This window comes from Suricata suricatta, chromosome 11, assembly GCF_006229205.1.
Source record: "Suricata suricatta isolate VVHF042 chromosome 11, meerkat_22Aug2017_6uvM2_HiC, whole genome shotgun sequence".
NCBI lineage: Eukaryota > Metazoa > Chordata > Mammalia > Carnivora > Herpestidae > Suricata > Suricata suricatta.
This window is the reverse complement of record NC_043710.1, coordinates 40455583-40474983: the sequence shown is the minus strand read 5'-3', so window position 1 is coordinate 40474983 and position 19401 is coordinate 40455583. Positions and strand designations below refer to the sequence as shown.

General features: G+C 41.8%; 1 protein-coding gene and 1 non-coding gene across 2 annotated transcripts; one reads left to right on the top strand and one right to left on the bottom strand.

Annotated features, from left to right (window-relative positions):
- Nucleotides 1-783: 783 nt before the first annotated feature.
- NCR3LG1 (natural killer cell cytotoxicity receptor 3 ligand 1) lies at nucleotides 784-17410 on the top strand. The gene is made up of 6 exons (XM_029914611.1): nucleotides 784-986; nucleotides 3116-3463; nucleotides 13067-13381; nucleotides 14905-15020; nucleotides 16381-16545; nucleotides 17050-17410. Exons 1-6 carry the CDS (start codon nucleotides 887-889, stop codon nucleotides 17143-17145), a joined length of 1140 nt encoding a protein of 379 aa, XP_029770471.1. The 5' UTR covers nucleotides 784-886; the 3' UTR covers nucleotides 17146-17410.
- LOC115272878 lies at nucleotides 2227-2337 on the bottom strand. The gene has a single exon (XR_003900526.1). It is a non-coding gene; the product is annotated as a small nucleolar RNA SNORA72 (small nucleolar RNA).
- Nucleotides 17411-19401: the final 1991 nt, after the last annotated feature.

Below are 19401 nucleotides of genomic sequence, written 5' to 3'. Positions count from 1 at the left end.
TTTTGGTTAGTAAGGGGATGGAAAATTAAGGGCTGCCTTCTTCAGATGTTTGATATAAATTCGGCTTTCAGTTTAAGCAACGCAATTTTTTCCCCCTAAGTAATCGAAGTTTATCTTGTCGATGGTAAGAGCAGTCACCTGCCACAACTCACGCTCTGGCACTGCATTAGCTAACCTCGGCCACCATCGCCACCACCCTGTGTGTCGCCTCCTCTGAGGGGCTCCGGTCCTCACTTTACCAAATGAACCTGGGCTCCTGGGGTGGCTCATTCTGTTAAGCCTGGGACTTCTGCTCAGGTCATGGTCTTACGGTCGGTGGGTGGGAGTCCCCTGCAAGGGGCTCTGCTCTGACAGCTTAGAGCCTGGAGCCTGCTTCTGCCCCTCCCCTGCTTGTGTTCTCTTTCTCTGTCTAGGTCTCTCTGTCTCTCTCAAGGAAACCGGAAAAAAAAAAAAGGCAGAAACAAAACAGAACCGAGAGGTTGACTTCAGACCCCGCCCAAGGCACCACCAGCCCTCGGCGGTAACCTGTGCCGCACAAAGCCTAAGGTTACTTCTCCCTCCAGCGCCACGGCAGGGGTGTCGCCGGGCACACGGCTCCTTACAAGTGTTCTCAGTAAAGGGAGTAGAACCACCCAGGCCCGCTTCGCAGCCTGGCGGAAGGGACCCATAGGCCTAGGAAGTGTGGGGTCGCGCTTACTTAAGCGTCTTCGCGTGCACGCGGGCTGCCGGGAGGCGCGCTGTAGTCCCGCCCCCTGTGTTCCTGTGGTGCACGGCGGGGGAGGTGAGTCACGTAGGGAAACTTTCTGGACACAGCCCCGGGGGCGGACCCAGACTCCAGCCGGTCCATTTATAAATCAGCGCAGCCACATCACGCGTAACAGTGGATATGGCTCACGGGTCAGCAGGCCGTGGGTCGCGAGGCTGCGAGCGGCCGCTCCAGCTCCTTCTTCTCCTTCTGGTCCTGCGGCACTCGCGGCCCAGCGCAGGTAGGCCCGCTGCGCCCGGAGGGGGGAGGTGGGGGGCGGCAGGGTGGGATGTGTACAGAGGGTCGGGTGCGGGCCGCGAGGCAGCCCCTCTCCGGTGCGCTACAGCAGGAGTCCGGCCAGAAATCCGTGGCGGCTCCGCGCTCTAACGAGCTCCGGGAGCTCTCCTCTGAAACTCGAGTTCCTTTACTCATTCGTAACTGTACTCTCTGCCCCTGCCGCTGGGACTGGGGGCCTCCTTTGATTCTGGGCTCTAAATGCTCTCTGAATTTCAGGGCCTCTTGCATCACTTTGGATGCTACAATTGAGAAGAAAAACAAAGGGAATGAAGTTTTAAAAAACCACTCCACTTGCTTGTCCCACGGGTTTGTCCGGGAGGCATCTTCACTTTGCTAAAGTCTTTGCCTAGAGTGAGGCGGTTGTTTTAACCTCCTGGTGATATTCAAACGTTCTCTTGGACTTTTTTTTATTGCCGGGGTGGGGTGGGGGGGTGGGTAGGGACTCTGATGGATGTTTCTGTCTAATTATCGAAAGGCACCTGCAGAGATGTTTAAACTCATTACTAATCATAGAATAGAAGTTAACACAGGAAAATAACACTTGACACTTACTAGACTGGCCAGAATAGGCCAGGCTGTGCCAAGTGGTGGTGGGTGGATGGGTCAGGACGTGAGAATTTAGGAGACCATCATTGAGGCTGTAGATGAGCCAAATGTGGATTTGCATCTAGAGAACTTGTCAATTTCAGCCAATGGGCTAGCTGTACACATAGCAATGAGAGGATCTGGAAACAGTGCCAAGAGCAGAAGTAGTAATGTGTAACTCCATATCATTTTCATAAGTTTGAGAAACAAAACAAGGCAGTTTCAAAGAGAACAAAAATGTAAGCATTAAGCACCTTAGAATGGGTGCCTGTTGTGGGAGGGAGATGAAAATAAAAAATATAATAAATAGTATTTCTATGCACTTGCAATGAGCAATCCAAAAATAAAATTAAGAGAACAGTTCTATTTATGAATCCATCAGAAAGAATAAAATAGTTAGAAATAAGTTTGACAAAAGGAGCACAAAACTTTTACTCTGAAAACTATAAGGTAATTTTTTAGTTTTATAATTCATTTAATGGCAACTGGTAATCATCAAATTAGCAATTGTTATCTTTAAAAATGATTACACTAGCTTATTACGGTTATTTCTCAAGGATACCTAGATTTACAGATATTTCCCACATAAGATGCATCATATAAATCACCAGCATTGATAAAACCAGATCTAGGGGAAGAACTAAGTCTGGGGAGCAAACGTTTAACCTGTCTTGATTATTACAAAATCAGAACAGCAGGAATATTTGCTATTGAAAAAATTTTAAGAACATCTAAAGTTAAATGAAAAAATATCTCGTCTTAAGTCTTTTTAGACCTCCTAACAAATACCTTAGACTAAGTGGCTTAAACAACAGAGATTTATTTCTCACAGTTCTGGAGGCTGGGAAATCCCAAGACCTAGGTGCTGACTGAATTGGGTGCTGGTGAGGGGCCTCTTCCTGGCTTGTAGAGGAATACCTTCTTACTTTGTCCCCTGGTGCTGAGAAAGAGATCTCTCTGCCTGTCTTTTATAAGGACACTAATCCCATTTACGAGGGCTTTGCCTTTGACCTAATCACCTCCCCAAGGCCCCACCTCCAGATACCATCACACTGGGGGTTAGGCTTCAACTGTGTAAAATTTAGAGGGACACAAACATTGAGTCCATAGTACATCCCCAAAACACATTCATGGATTAAAGACAACATTATTAAGATGGTGGTACTCCCCAAATTGATCTACACCTTCAGTGCAATTCCTATCAGAATCTCAGCTGAGTTGAGTTCTTTGTGGAAATTGACAAACTGATTCTAAAATGCCTCTGAAATTGCATGGAACACAGAATCTTGAAAACAATCTTGAAGAAGAACAAAGTTGAACGATTTTATGTGGATTAACGAGGGACCATGAACTAAGAGCTCCTGTACCTGAAACACCCTGTCCCCCACAAAAAGGGATTTGTTTCCGATTATGTGGTAGTGTTTGAGAGTACCAGGCCTATGTTTTCTTCCAACAGTCTCCCATAACTGATTTCTCTTATTGCCACAGGTTTCCTACATGTGAAGATGGCAGGGACAACTCAGACTGTTCTCCTGAATAACAACGCCACTATTTTCTGCCAAATCTATGGTCACCCCTCCCTGAACATAACAATTATGGGTATCACCTGGTTTTGGAAGGGTCTGGGGTCTCCAACAGAAGTTAAGCTATATGAGTTTTTTGGAGGCCACCAAATGACAGCTCGATATGGAGCCGTGGTACCTCCAGAGAGTCTGGAGCGTGGGAATGCCTCGCTGCTGCTGCCACGGGTCCAGCTGAGGGAAGCAGGAGAGTACCGATGTGAGGTGGTGATCACCCCTTACAAAGCAGTGGGACGAATCAAGCTGGAGGTTGTGGGTGAGTTCCCTGGGGGCAGGGCCCTGTGGTTCCCATGGTACTGAGATTTGGGGTGGAGTTGTGGGTAGGCCAAATGGCGCAGAGGTTTAGAGCATGGGCCTAGGAGTCAGAAAGACATGGGTTTGAGTCTTGGGCTTCCATGGACAGCCGAACAGTGTTGAGCAAGTTATTAATCACATAGAACCTCCTTATGAACAAATGTAATAGTATCTACCTGGGAGGTTTATTGTGGGGAAGTCTATAAAAAATGCAGGTAATATTCTTAGCATAATGTTTGGCCCATTGTAAGTGCTCAGTGAAAGTTATGATGTAATTTACTTAGCGTATGGATGATGAGTGTTCACTACAGAGGTGTCTCTGAAAGGTAGCTGGGAAAGGAGAGAGATGCTGGGCTCTTGTTCCATAGGTCTGAATCCTATTTTGCCTTTGCTGCTTCCAAACTGGGTGATTGGGCCAGCCGCTTAACATTTTTGGACCTGAATTTTCCCCTGTACAAAATGGGGTGATAAATCACACCTGTCTCATGATGTTCTGAGGAGTACATAACATAATGCATGACCATGCACAGCTGGGTGCTTTTGTGAGGTAGGTGCCCAGTGAAGACTTGCAGCAACAGCCACACTGTCCGCCAGACCTCTTTGAGCTCTTCTCTATTATGATTGGTCTGATCATATGTAGATCAGCTTTGGGGGGTGTATTTGTTTTCAGGGGTTGCCGTAACAAAATACCACTGACCCGGTGGCGTAAATGACAGAAATTCATTTTCTGACAACCCTGGAGTCTAGAAGTCTGAGGTGACGGTTATCAGTGGGGTTGTTTTTTTCTGAGGCCTTTTTGGTTGGCTTGTAGATGGCCATCTTCTCCCTGCGTCTTCACTCTTATTTCCTCTGCCCATGTGTGTCCTACTCTGTTCTTCTTGCAAGTACATTGGTCATATTAGACTAGGGTCTGACCTAATGACCTCATTGTAACATATTACCTCAATAAAGACCCTATTTCCAAATATAATCACAGTTTGAAGCACTGGGGTTAGGACTTCAGCATATGAATGTTGAGAGGCTACAATTCAGCCTATACAAGGGGGACAGCATCTGTGAGCCTTCCCAAAATTGTCCTTACGACTTTTAATATTTTGTACATATTCATTTGGGGGATGGAAATGTTAAGTTAGGTTTCATTTCCTCTAAAACTGACAGCTTAAAATAAAAGCATTTTTAAACAGTTAATAGACTTTATTTTTTAGAATAGCTTTAGATTGACAAAAAAATTGCAAAGATAATAGAGTTTTTATATTATTCCCATCCCTGCACACCACTTTCCCTATTATTAACATCTCACATTAGTATGATATATTTGTTATAAGTAATGAACCAATATTGATAATTATTATTATTAATTAAAGTCCATAGTTTATTCAGATTTCCTTAAATTTTAATCTAGTGTCTTTTATTCTGTTCCAGGATCCCTCCAAAATACCACATTGCATTTAGTTGTCACGAGTCCTTAGGCTCCTCTTAACTGTGACAATTTTTCAGACTTTTCTTGTTTCTGGCGATCTTGACATTCTGAGGAGTAACGGTCAGGGATATCATAGGATGCCACTCTATTGGTATTTCCTTGCTATTTTTCTCATAATTTGCTGGAGTTATGGTTTTGGGGGAGGAAGATCGCAGAGGTAAAATGCCATTTTCATCCCATTCCATCGCTTTGAATAATTTTTAACTCTTGGTGGTGGCCTTACTTATCTAGCTTCAGTATTTGTGTGGTTTCTCACCTATAAAGCCCACTTCTCCCCCTCTTTGTCATCCTGTACTCTTTGAAAGGAAGTCACTCTGTGCAGCCCACATTTAAGCTGTGGTGAATTATGCTTTCCCTTTAGAGTGGAGTAGTTGCATAATTTATTTGGGATTCTTCTGCACAAGAGATTTGTCTCTTCTCCCCCACTTATTAATCTATAAATTTATTTATGCCAGTTTGGACAGGATATTTATTTTGTACTTTGGGTTATAATTTCATACAACTGGTTTTTGTTCAGATTGTTCCAGCTTTGGCCATTGGGAGCATTTTCAGTTGACTCTTGTGTCTCTTTGACAGACCCTCATCATTGTGGGGTTTTGTTTTGATCTAAGTACTTCTTTACTTTCTGGCACTACAAGATATTCCAGTATCATCTTGTTGTGTGTTTCTTGTCCCATTCCCAGAATCAGCCAATTATTCAAGGAATTCTCTCTGGTTCTTTTGATTGGAAAATATGTTGGAAACCAAAATGTGGGCAGGGATATCATGGGTTCTGGGCCCTCTGAACTGACAGAGCAAATAAATACGTGTATGTATACTAATCTGTGTATATGCATGTATCTGTAAGAATTTCTACTTTTAACCATCTGTGTCTATATTTAATTTAGTATAGTAGGTCTTAATGATGTCCTTAACTTTAATCTATTACCATATGAATCATTCTAGCTTCCTTCCCTTGCAGATCTGTGAAACCCACCGCAATAGTAAGAAACCTGGCTTCCAATGTCCTCCCATCCATTTACTTACTTGTTTAATTCCAGCATATGTCTGCAGCCATATCAGAATTGTTAACTTGTGCCCCGGTGAGGAACAGCTTTATCAACTAAGGTGTACTACTTGCAGTTCATCTTGCCTTTGTTCTTCTAGACTCCACTTATTTCAAAAGTTTCGTAGGTCAGCACCTTTCCTCTGTCTCTTGCAGCGAGGCTGTTTCATACATTTGTGGTACACAGAGATCTGCTTGTTACAGTGTCCTTTCTCTCTTTTTTGGGATTTCTTGAACTCCTAAATTGTTTATTTAAATTTTGCATACCTTAAGCTTCTCTCTTTGTGTTTCTAGTTCTGTGAATTTGACATATATGTGATATCATACATCTACCATTACAGTATCAGAGAATAGTTTCACTGCCTCTGCTTTACCTGTTTGCCCTTCCCCCTGGACCCCTTGCATCGTGAATCTTTTTAATATCTTCATAGTTTTGCCTTTTCTAGAATATTATACAATTGGAACTGGAATCATCTAGTATGAAGCCTTTTCAGACTGGCTTCCTTCGCATAGCAATATATATTTAAGATTCCTCCATGTCCGTTTTTTTTTTTTTTTGGTGGCTTGATAACTCATTTATTTTTATCACTGAGTAATATTCCGTTGTATAGATGTGCCATAGTTTGTCCATTCACCTGTTGAAAAATATCTCAATTGTTTCCAATTTTTGGCAATTAGGAATAAAACTGCCAGAAACATTCAGGTGCAGGTTTTTGTGTAGACATAATTTCTCATTTCAATTGGGATAATACCCAAGAGTGTGATTGCTGGATCATATGTTAAGCCTATGTTTAAACTTGTAAGAAACTGCCAGTTATTCCAGAGCAACTATGGCATTTTGCATTTCTACCAGCAATGAATGAGAGTTCCTGTTTTCCTATATCCTCATCAACATGTGGTATTGTTAATTTTTTGTATTTTAGCCATTCTAATAAGTGTGTCGTGATGTCTCATCTGTTGTTTTAATTTGCAATTTCCTAATAGCGTATGATATTGAGGATCTTTCTGTTTGCTTTTTTGTCACCTGTGTATCTTCTTTTGAAAGATATTTGTTTAGATCTTTTGCCCATTTTTCAACTGGGTTCTTTGTGTTCTTGTTGTTGAGTCTTAAGAATCCTCTGTATATGTTATTTTTTTTTTGAGTCATCTGTATATTTTAGATACAAATCAGATAGGTGTTTTGCAAATATTTTTCTCCCAGTCTATGGCCTGTTTTTTATTTTCTCCACTGTGTTTTGCAGAGCAGAAGTTCTAAATTTCAATAAAGTCCAACTTACTGATTTTTTGCTTTTATGGATTATGCTTTTGGCCTTGTATTTAATTTTTTTAATGTTTTATTTATTTTTGAGAGACAGAGAGAGCATGAGCAAGGGAGGGGCAGAGAGAGAGGGAGACACAGAATCCAAAGCAGGCTCCAGGCTCTGAGCTGTCAGCACAGAGCCCGACTCGGGGCTCTAACCCATGTAAGATCATGACGTGAGCTGAAGTCGGAGGCTTAACTGACTGAGCCACCCAGGTGCCCCTGGCCTTGTATTTAAAAGCGTATCACCAAACTCAAGGCCACCTAGAATTTCTTTTATGTTATCTTTCTAGACAATTTATAGTTTTATGTTTAGGGCTGTGATACATTTTGAACTAATTTTTGTGAGAAGTATAAAATGTGTGTCTAGATTCCATGTGCAAACTTTGTGCATATGAATGTCCAATCGTTCCAACATATTTGTTGAAGATTACCTTTTCTCTGCCCCGGCCCGCTGGTCAGTCAACGCAGGTCCTGAAAGAGGGAGTGAGAATTAGGGGGCAGGGGGCACAGAGAATGGAGGCAAGACAAAATCTCTGATCAAGCCTCTGTTTATTGAAAAAACACACACACCTTATATAAGGTTCAAGGCGGGAAGCAAGGCAGCTGACCTAGGTCAGTTGCTAGGAAACAGGGTCAAGTGATTGATGCTAGGGTAAAGGAGGAACCAAACTGAAGTTTTTAAGCACAGCGCCTGAGGGGCCGACACTACCCTGCCTGCAGGATCTTTGTTCTTCTGGCAGCTCCTGACAGGGAGTGGCACTTCCCTGCCTATAGGCGGCTGATCTTAGCAGCTCCCCACAGGGAGTGACACTTCCTTGCCTGCAAGCGCTGATCTTAGCAGCTCCCCACATTTCTCCATTGAATTGCCTCTGTTCCTTTGTCAAAGATTAATTAAATACATTTGTGTGGGTCTTTTTCTGGGCTCTCTATTGTGTTCTGTTGGTCTATTTGTTCTTTCACCAATACCATGTTGCATAGATTATTGTAGCTTTATAGTAAGTCTTTAAGTCAGGTTGTGTTAGTCATCAAATTTTGTTGTTCCTTTTCAGTGTTGTGTTAGCTGTTCTGGGCCTTTTGCCTGTCCTTATAAACTTGAGAATCAGTTTGTCAGTATCCACAGAGTACTTTCTGGACTTTTGATTGCATTGAATCTATAGATCAAAGTGGGAAGAATTGACACCTTAACAATATAGATTCTTCTTTTCCATGAACCCGGAATATCTCTTCATTTATTGAAATCTTTGATTTCATTCATCACAATTTTCTGTTTTATAGATTTAAACCTAAGCATTTCTTTTTTGGGTGGCAGACAGGGCACTTATTTAAATGGTATTGGGTTTTTAATTTGAAATTCCAACTGTTTATTGCTTGTGTATTAGAAAGCCATTGACTTTTATATATTAACCTTGACTCCTGCAGTCTGCTGCTGTTGTAATGACGTATTAGTTCTAGGGTTTAAATTTGTTTTTTGGTCCAGTGTTGGGGATTTTTCTATATAAATTTTGTAGATATTTTATTTCCTTTCTTGTCCTATCATACTTGCCGGGGCTTCCTTCCTGATAGTGAATAGGAGTGGTCAGAAGAGATAGCCCTGCCTCGTTCCTGTCCTTAGTTTCTTACCATTAAGTGTGATGTTAGCTGTAGGTTTTTTGTAGATGTTCTTTTTCAAGTTGAGAAAGTTCCCCTTATCCTATTTCCTGAGAGTTTTGAACATGAATGGGTGTTGGATTTTGCCAAATCCTTTTTCCGCATAATTAATATGTTCATATAATTTTTCTTCTTTAATCTGTTGATGTAATGGATTATATTAATTGTCTTGAATGATAAAGCAGTCTTAAAACCTGGAATAAATCCTACTTAGTTGTGGTGCATAATTATTTTTATACATTGTTAGACTCAATTTTGTTGAGGACTTTTGCATTTAGTGTAATGAGACATATTGTAGTTATTCTTTTTAAAAATTTTTAATGTTTATTTATCTTTGAGAGAGAGGCAGAGCATGAGCGAGGGAGGGGCAGAGAGAGAGACTGAGACACAGAATCTGAAGCAGTTCCCAGGCTCTGAGCTGTCAGCAGTCAGCCCAGAGCCACAAGACCGTAACCTGAGCTGAAGTTGGACGCTCAACCTACTGAGCCACCCAGTAGTTATCCTTTCTTATAATGTTTTTATCTGGTTTGGGGATTACTGTATCACCGGATTTATAGAATTAGTTAGGATATGTTGCCACTGCTTCTAATTATTGGAAAAAATTGTAAAACAAATTGGTATCATTATTAATTTAAATACTTGGTAGAATTCATCATTGAAACCATTTGAGCCTAATGCTTTATTTTTTTGAGGTTATTAATTGTTGAATAAATTTCTTTAATAGATGCAGGCCAATTCAAATGATCTATTTTTTCTTGTGCGCATCTTGGTAATTTGTGTCTCTCAAGGAATTGGTCCATTTTATTTAGGTTATCAAATATGTGGGCATAATGGTGCTCATAATGTTTCTTTATTATCCTTTTGTTCATGGTATCAATAGTGATCACTCCTTCATTTATGATATTAGTACTTTATGTTTTCTCTTTCGTTCTTAGTTAACTTAGAAGCTTATCAATTTTAGTAATCATTTCACAGCCCCAGTTTTGGGTTTCTTTGATTTTCTCCATTGATTTGCTGTTTTCAGTTTCATTGATTTCTGCTCTAAATTTTGATATTTCTTTTCTTCTGCTTGTTTTATGCTTAAACTGCTCTTCTTCCTCTAGCTTCTGAAGGTGGAAGCTTATTAATCAAGGTAGTTGATTTTATATCTCTCCTCTTTTCTAAAATATGTATTCAATGTTATACACTTCACTCTAGGCATTTCTTTTGTATCACCCACAAATTTTCATAAGTGGGATTTTCATTTTAATTTCATTTGGCTTTTAAAACCAAATATTTTAAAATTTCTCTTGAGACTTTTTCTTTGACCCATATATTATTTAGAATAGAAATAACATATTCTCCAATTAATTTGGAATTTTCCCAGCCATCCTTATGCTTATTTATATCTGGATTAATTCCATTGTGGCCCAAGAACATACTCTGTATTATTTCTGTTCTTTAAAATATTTAAAAATGTAGTCTGTGAGCTAGAATGTGATTTACCTGGGTGAATGTTCCATGCAAACTTGATAAGAATGTATATTCTGCTGTTGGATAAAGGATCCTGTTAATTAATTCAGTCCAGGTATTTGGTGGTGCTATTCCTTTCAGCTGTTTTCATACTGCTTTTCTCCCTGCTGGTCTATTAACTAATGAAAGATGAGTGTTAAAATCTCTACTATAATTGTAGATTCATCTATTTGTCCGTGCAGTTCTTTCAGGTTTTGTTTCATATATTTTGACATTCTGTTATCAGGTGCATAAAAATTGAGGATTGTTGTCTTCTTGAATAAGTGATTGCTTTTTCACTAAGTAATGTCTTTTTTTATCTCTAATGTTTTTTGTTGTTATTATAAAGACTTCTTTTAAATTCAGTTACTCCAGCTTTTAGAATGTATCTTTCTCAATTCCTTTAATTTAAACCTATCTGTTGAAACCTGTCTTCATATTTAAGGTGGGTTTCTTGTAGAAAACATGTAGGTGAATCTTTTATTTTTTATCCACTCTGATAGTCTCTGTCTTTTAATTGATATGTTTAGACCATTCATTTAAAGTGATTATGTATATAGTTGGATTAGCATGTGCCATTCTATTTGGTGAACTTGTTTGCTTTTTTTTTTTCTAATTCTTTTAAGGTTTATTCATCTTTTGGAGACAGAGACAAAGCTGAGTGGGAGAGGGGCAGAGAGAGAGGGAGACATAGAATCTGAAGCAGGCTCCAGGCTCTAAGCTGTCAGCACAGAGCCTGATGTGGAGTTGGAACTCACAGACTGCGAGATCATGACCTGAGCCGACACTTAACCGACTTAGCCACCCAGCCACCCCTCCCTCTCTCTCTCCTTTTTTTTTTAGTTGTAAAATACATTTATTGATGATAAAATGTATATAATTTACTACTGATACTTGATGTTACAAACGTTAGGGTCTTTGAGATACATAGGATACTTGTACGTAACTGGCATAAACCCCATTATTTGAGCTCTTCATCACTTTTGTGATTTCTCTTTCTTCCCACAAAGACCTGTTATAGGTCTTTCATAAGTACGTTCAGTAAATAGAGAAATAATCTAGGACAAAAGCTGTACATTCTTATAATCTACATGTTTTCCACATAAGATTCATTTTTTAAGAGGCTCCTTGTAAGGATTTTCTGCTGGAATGGACAGGTTCCTCATTGTTGGCTACCTGTTTTCTTTGTTTCCCTCCTTAAATAGAATTGGTGTCTTGCTGCTCTCTTGCTTTGCCTCTGCTGCTGTCATCCTGGAGCCCCGTTGCTGTGGTCATGAAGTATTGCAGAGGGAAACTGTGCATCTTACCATTAACGCTCATTCTTGGAGCACTGTGAGCCCCTAGGCTGTGACCTTCAGAAATGTTCCTGGGGAGACCTGAAGTCTAGACGGGGCTAGAGTTGGCTAAAAGTCTTTACCTCAGGTCAGAGAAAGCTCTGGCAGTCTTTTCTCTTGAGAGCATCCTTTGTTGATGGATAATGCACTGGGTATATTTTTAAATACTTTTCCTTTCCCCTTAAACAGGTGGGGATTTTTCTTGAATCTTCACTGTGAGAACCTGGCAGGGTTCCTGGTGGTAAAACCTATGAAAGTATGGTGGCCACCGTGAGACTGAGCCCCCAGGAGTTTCTTACTCCCGTGCTAGTCCATGCTCATCCTTTAGAGGTTTGTCAGAGTTACTGCTTAAGTGCTTCTACTGGTTTATGGCACTGGTATCTGCTTACGGTGACATGATCTTGGCCATGATCCTCTCAATCTGTCTAGTTTTCAGGGTGCTGGTTTGCCTTGTCCCCTCAGTTCTCTGAGGTGGAGCTCAGAAAACTTGTTGACTTGCAGTTTGCTCCTCTTGCTATGAGATCCAGGGTCTTTACATGTTGGAAGGGAAACCAGAAGTCAATAGTGACGTTTTAAAAATGTAGTGTATTGTCTTTCACACAACTATAGCCAACTCAAGGCAGGGAAGGCAGTTTTGTGATCTGAGGGGACCCAAGATCCTTTTATCTTATCACTTTGCCATTCGTAACAGGTAGCTGCCACCTTGAGTTTGGAAGTGGCTTCTCTATCCCTAGTCATCACTTGGTGTTCCAGCCATTCTGCAGGAAGGAGGAAGGGGGAGAGGAAGAGAAGGGCCCAGTCCTTTTCTTTAAGATACCCTTGTTATTTAGGGGTACTTCCTGGAAGTTGTTCTCATCACTTCTGATTACATCTAAGCTACTAGACCCTAAGTTCACATGGCTACATGGAGGATGAAAGATGTAGCTTTTACTTGGATATGTCATTGAAGATTGGAAATTAGCCATTAGCAGTCTCTACCACAATAGCATTCCAAGGCTTTCCTCAGATTTTCAAAGGTGTCTATGTATGATACAAAGGAGCTTAAGAAATCCTGCTCTATGAAAGTGCTGTGAGAGTAGAGACCCATAGCGTGTCAGTTGACACTGAAACCAGCATTCCCACAATATTTAACCTGAGCAGAATTCCATTCAGTATGCTCACCTTTCCTGAAGGCTTGCTGAATCCTAGGATTGTTATTGGGGCATTGGGCTGATAATAAACTAGTCCCTACCTACCCTCAAAGTATGACTTCTCTCTTTTGGCAGCTTCCCCAGTGAGCAGCTTGTTTCCGGAGCAAGCCATGGTGAAAGAAAACCAAAAAACACTTATCTTGTGTATGTCAAGTGGGTTTCACCTTAAGAACATTACCATAAGGTGGAGAAAACTATCCCAGAAGGATCCTCAGGAGGTTTCTGAGGGCATCGTCACTAATTACACCATTGAGAATGGTATGCTTAATGTCACTAGCTTCCTGATGCTGAAGCCCTCTCTGGAAGACAGTATGACCATCTACCAGTGTATGGTATATCACAAATTCTTGCCTACCCCCCAGAAGCTCAATTTCACCTTGACTGTGATAGGTAAGCAACCTCTTGAACATTTCTCTTGCTCTTCACCTTGAGGTCAGGTAGCATAAAACTTTGGTTCCCAGGCAGTCCTAAGGGAAGATGGGGACCAGTGGGGAAGATAGAAAGCTTGGCCTGGCATAGTTCAGCCCGAGAGTCAGCAGTCCAGACTAGGTCTCTCAAGCCAGGGCAGATGGTCTAGCAGGTGGAGAGTGGTGACAGTAGTCCTCAGATGAAAACAGGGCTAGTTGTTAGCCATGGCAGTTTAAGTGATCTGGGTGATCTCTATGGCTTGGAGTGTGAATCTTGCTGGCTACAAGAAGAGTGGGCATAGGATCCTGTCCATGTCCTCTGAGGATAAGAGTCTATCAGAGGCCAGGCACCCAGGCCTGCCAGCAACTCTTCTGCTCAGACCCCAGGTCCCCAGCAAACTGTTGACTGGTAGAAGCTGAATCAGTTCTGCCTTATGCCTAAGATGAGGAAGCCATAGTAGGGTGGTCCTGCAGGAGCCTGGGACTTGCCTCAGGCATACTGGATCCTTAGCTCTAGATCTTTAGCTCACTATAGAATCCTTCCTGCTGGTGGGATGAGGTCCATTGAGCACATAATCTTGGGTTCCATGGTCATAGCTCTGGTCCTGGTTAGGTATGACCCTGCTGATCAGATGCATATTCCTGGAGCTATGAGGGGTAAAGAAGGCAGGGTCTGACCAGGGGCCCTGGGGGATGTGGTCTGGGTATGCCAGATGGGGACTGAGGTGGTCCTGGAGGGAGAAGGGAATTGTTCTCAGAAGTAGGGCTAGGAATGTGTGTGGGTGGGGTGTGAAGGAATGTGTACAAGGTATGTGGGGGGGGCATGGGGATCATGAAACTGAAATATACTTTGTATGGAATAAGGGGTTTGTCTGCATTACGAGTAAGTCTTAGTCCATTCAGGCTGCTATAACAATTTGCCACAGATTGAGGGACTTAAAAACAACAGATCTTTATCTTTCACAGTCCCAGAGACTGAAAGTTTGCAGTAATTGTGCCACCGTGGTTGGGTGAGGACCCTCTTCTGGGTTGCAGATTTCTTACTGTATACTCACATGCTGGAAGGGATGAGGGATCTCTCTGGGGCCTCTATCATCAGGACACTAGATCCATTCACGAGGACTCCACCCTCATGACCCAATCACCTCCCCCAAATCCTACCTCCTAATACCATCACATTGAGCAGTAGGATTTCAGTATATGAATTGGGAGGGAGGCACATGTATTCAGTCTATAGGAGTAAAATGGTGTAGTAGTTTGGAAGCTTTGAACATTGCATGGCATGTGTGTGTGGTATGTAGTGTTTGATATTGCAATGTTTTCTGGCAAGTGCTAAATGCACTGTTTGATGGGTGGAGGTGTGTGTGATAGAAACAGAGGATGCCAAGACATGTGGCAGAGGGTCACAGGGAAATGACCTACAATAGCAGGTTCTAGTAGTGGTGTGTGGTCTATGGCTCTGGCCCGTAGGTTTCCTCTTAATGTTGTTTTTCTCTATCTCTGCAGAATCTGAGAAGACAGATTTTAATTTGAAAGGCATTCCTCCCTACATTGAAGCAATATCAGCTCTACTGATTTTATTCTTTATTATTATTTTATTAATTATTATTTTTTTTAAAAAGGTAAGAGGCTCCAAAGCAAAGTTTAGCCCTATGTTCTGGAGTTGACTTTGGGAGTTCAGGGTCTAGCCAGTGGATGCCATTGAGGAGTTCTGAGGATTGGTATTGACATTGGGATATTGTCAATGTGGTGTGTGTTTGTGGTGTGTGAGTTTTCTGATGTTGCACTGATGAACTTTCTTTTCTGATCTCCTTGTGGTGGTTTGTCACTCTGGGGAGATGCTGTGTAAAGCTCTTCTGCCTCTTCGTAATGTACACATCTCATTGTGAATCAAACCTGACCTTTTGGTTCAGACCAGGTTTTTGAACCACGTATGGGCGGCACTGTTGTTCTTACACATAGAAACTGTGGCTCAGAGGTAAGAATTCCTTCTCCCAGATGCTCATATTTTGTTAATAGCTCAGTGTAGTAACTTACCACCAGATTTCATTGCTTTGACTAGGAAGTTCTTTCTTTTTTATTTTTATTTTATTTTAGAGAGAGAGCATGAGTGGGGGAGAGGGGCAGAAAGAGAGAGAGAGAGAGAGAGAGAGAGAGAGAGAGAGAGAATCCCAAACAAATCCCATGCTCAGCACAGAGCCTGACGTGAAGTTCGATCCCATGACCTTGGGATCACGACCTGAGCCTAAACCCAGAGATAGATGCTCAACCGACTGAGCCAAGGTGTTTCCAAACTAAAACGTGTTTTCAAACTTGTTCATCCCTGCTTATGGCCCAAATAGCAAATAAAACAAACTGTAGAGGCCCAAGAGACCAGTGTAAATATGTTGGTTAGAATGGCTCTACATAGTAAAACTGCCTTCAGTTATTTATGGACCTGCCAAGGCAGAATCTGCGCAATAGCTCAGACATCTCATTACAAGTGCCTTTGGAAAAGCACGATAATCAGTTAAGACAAAAAGAGCTATTGTTTATCTAAAATTTGCCAACCGATTCATGGGATTTATTCTTCTGATGGGTCGTAGGCCAATGAGACAACTACATATAAAGTGGTTTTCAAATGTGTCTTGTGATATTTGTGAATGTTCTTCTATTTCTTGTCTTCCTCTGGCTTCTTCTATCCAAGTGCTCTCATGATCACCTCACATTTGACAATGCTACTTTGTAAGAAAGAGACTCAAGCCTTTGTGATTAGCCTGGATTCTGTGGTGGTTTGCAATTTTGGCACCAAACCTTCACTCTTCCTCACATCCATGTCGTTTGCCGTGTAATATTGCAGTGTCCTCCAATTAGAGGCTGCTCCTTAACGTGGGGCTCAACCTTGTGACTTGCTGTGGTCAGTAGAATGAGGGCGAAGTGAAAGAGTGCCATTTCTAAGTCTAGGCCTCAAGAGACTGTGTGCCTTTCCATCTGCTTTCTTAGGTGCTTCCGATGTTAGTAAGAGAAGAATACACCCAAGTGAGCCTGCCGGGGGCTGAGACACCGGGAGCAGAGCCTGCTGCGGGCTGCGCGACGCTGGAAGTCAGAGCTGGTTGCCATAGCGGAGGCCAGTCTACATCGGATGGCGGCCGTGCAGCTGCCAGACAGGTGAACAAATCTAGCTGAGGTCTTCAGTCCTCAACAGAGCCGACTCTCGAATGAGAGAGAAATACTTACTATTTTTTTCAAAGCCACTTTGTTTTGGGTTGGCTTGTTACACAGCAAAAGCTAATGGATATAGCTCCTCATGAAGCTGAGTTTTGACTAGAAAGTGTGGCTGTCGTGGAGATGCGCTGCTGAGACCCTTGGCAGAGAGAGCCTGCCTGGGGCGTACTCAGCCAGCGTGCTCCGGTCGCGGCCTCTCAGGGCGCTGCTGCAGTCCTTGAGCTCATACCGTGGCCTCCCCGGAAGCCCCAGAAAATAGCTAAGAAGGGCAGGAGTCTTTGTAGTTCCCGGACCCTTTCTCAGAGTTGCACTGAGGCTCTCCGAGTTGTAGCCTGAGGCTCTTGCTCCCCAAGCTCCTCCTCCCTGCCCTCACAGACCGGAGACCTGCATCGTGGTCTGAAGGTTGTGCCCCCATACTCATGTGCTCTCTCCCCTTCTCTTCCACAGGCACTATCCCAAACAAACCCCTTATCCTGCATCTTGAAAGCTTCTTCTCAAAACACCCAAACTTCTACAGAAGAGATCGAGGTGCTTTCATTATGATGCATTCGTGCCTTATTCAGGTGGAGGAACCACCCGAAGAGCATTGCAAGTTCTTACCCAGAAACAGCAGAAACCAGGTTTCTCAGCGAATGCGTGAGAAACAGACAGTACTTTTCCTAGTGGCTTGAATGGTTTGCTCTAGAGCAGACTGCTCCTGCCTCCTTCCTCGACAGCCTTCTGCCAAACAGCTCATCCAAGAAAAAGAAAGCAACACCTTCCAAAGAAGACATACAGATGGCCAACAGTTACGTGAAAAGATGCTCAACATCACTAATTGTCAGGGAAATCAAAACCACAAATCTGGGTATTTGAAGAAAATGAAAACACTAACTCTAAAAGATACATGTGCCCCTATGTTCACTGTAGTATTATTTACAATAGCCAAGATATGACAAGTGTCCATTAGTAGATGAATGGATAAAGAAAATTATGTTATATATGTATATGTGTGCATATATACATATATACACACCCCCATGCATATATAAAAAATTAAATATATATATAATGGAATATATATGTAAAGTATTTGTGAAATTCTATTATATATATGTTATTTATTAATTTTGGAATCTTATTGTAAGAAGTCAGACAGAGAAAGACAAACACCATATTATCTCACATGTGCAATCTAAAAACCAAAACCCAAGCTCATCAATAACAGAACACAATGGCGGTTTTCAGGGTAGGGTGGGGTGGATGAAACAGGTGAAAGTGGTCAAAAGGTACAAACATCTAGTTATAGGGATGTAATGTACACCATGGTGCCTCTAGTTAGTAATACTGTAATGCATATTTGGAAGTTACTAAGAGTAAATCTTTAAAATTTAGATAAACTTCTAAGAAAAATATTTTCGTAACTACATATCATGATAGGTGTTAACTAGACATATTGTGATCTTTTGTAACACATACAACTGTTGAATCCTGTTGTACACCTGAAACGAATATAATGCTGTATGTCAATTATACTCTGTTAGGAAAGTAACAGGGTTTATTTCTAGACTTTGGGCTGTTTCCATTTTCAAATTTGACTTCTTAATTCAATAATATTAGTCCATATATACTAATGTAAGAATAAATGTATTCAACTGCACTTTTAATATCTCGAAGTTTTTCTCTGAGAGGAGACAAGCGACTTGTATAGGGTCTCATGGCTAGTAAAGGGTAGAGCTCGGGTTTTTAATCAATATGCTGTACTACCAAGGAAGATCCAGGGTGGGGTTGGGCTGTGAAAGATGAACTGGAACATGAGGCTTAGAGGAGAGGCTTAGTCTGTGCAGTTCTTGTCTGTTCTTAGGGGAGGACCTGTTGGTTAGAGTGTTTGACCAGTGCCTTGGTTTCTGTATCTGAACCAAAGTGGCTGATGCTATTCCTAACTGGATCTGTGTGTGGGCACCTCATTCAGGACATAGGTTGACAGGACTGTGGAGGGTCTCATGCCAGGTGTTAGTCATGGATAAGGTACAAGCTGGTTCTGAATGTAGTTAACAGGAATGTGCAGTTGTATTTCAGGATCTTTGTGGGGCAGAGAAGCCCTGTTTATATCTCTACTGAAAGTTGAAGTAGTGACCCTGAAAACAGTTCTTAGGTCACTCAGGTGGGGCACAGAGAGTGCATGGGCATAACTGACACGGAAGGCTCTTCGTTTAGAAAGATGACTAGAATAGAATCCCCATAGCTGGTTCCCACCTGAGGGTGATTTAGAGTCCCTCTAGTGGTGGCACTGGGGATTGCGACGTCAGTGTAGCTGGTGCCTATTTTGAGAACACACCATTAGAGGAGCTGATGAATCTCATAAAGTGGAGATGTGGAAGGAAGAGCAGGGCAACAGTAGAAACTGTGGAGCAAAGGAAGTAGTCCAGAGATGTTTACTGTCATTGAGAGAGAGTGATTCAAAAAGAATGACACCCTTTGGAAATAGTAGTAAGGCAGCTGAGGTTTTTTTCAATGTAATAAAAGAAATTATATTTTTGTAGATATTGTAATAGGGTAGTAAAGTAATATAAGGGAAAATAAAATTAGTGGGAAAGTGACAAATGGTATCTTCATAGGAAGGTAAAAATTAGATATAAAATGTGGGGGGTTGTTGAACGGACATTACTGATTGCAAGGGAATCTATGATGTAGCAAAAAGGAAAGGCATTACGGAGTTACTAAGCTCAGAAATGAGTATGCTGGGCAGGCCTTCAGAGACCTGAAGAGGCACAAAAGAGGCAGAACTATGGGACGATTTTCATTTTCCACATCTAAGAT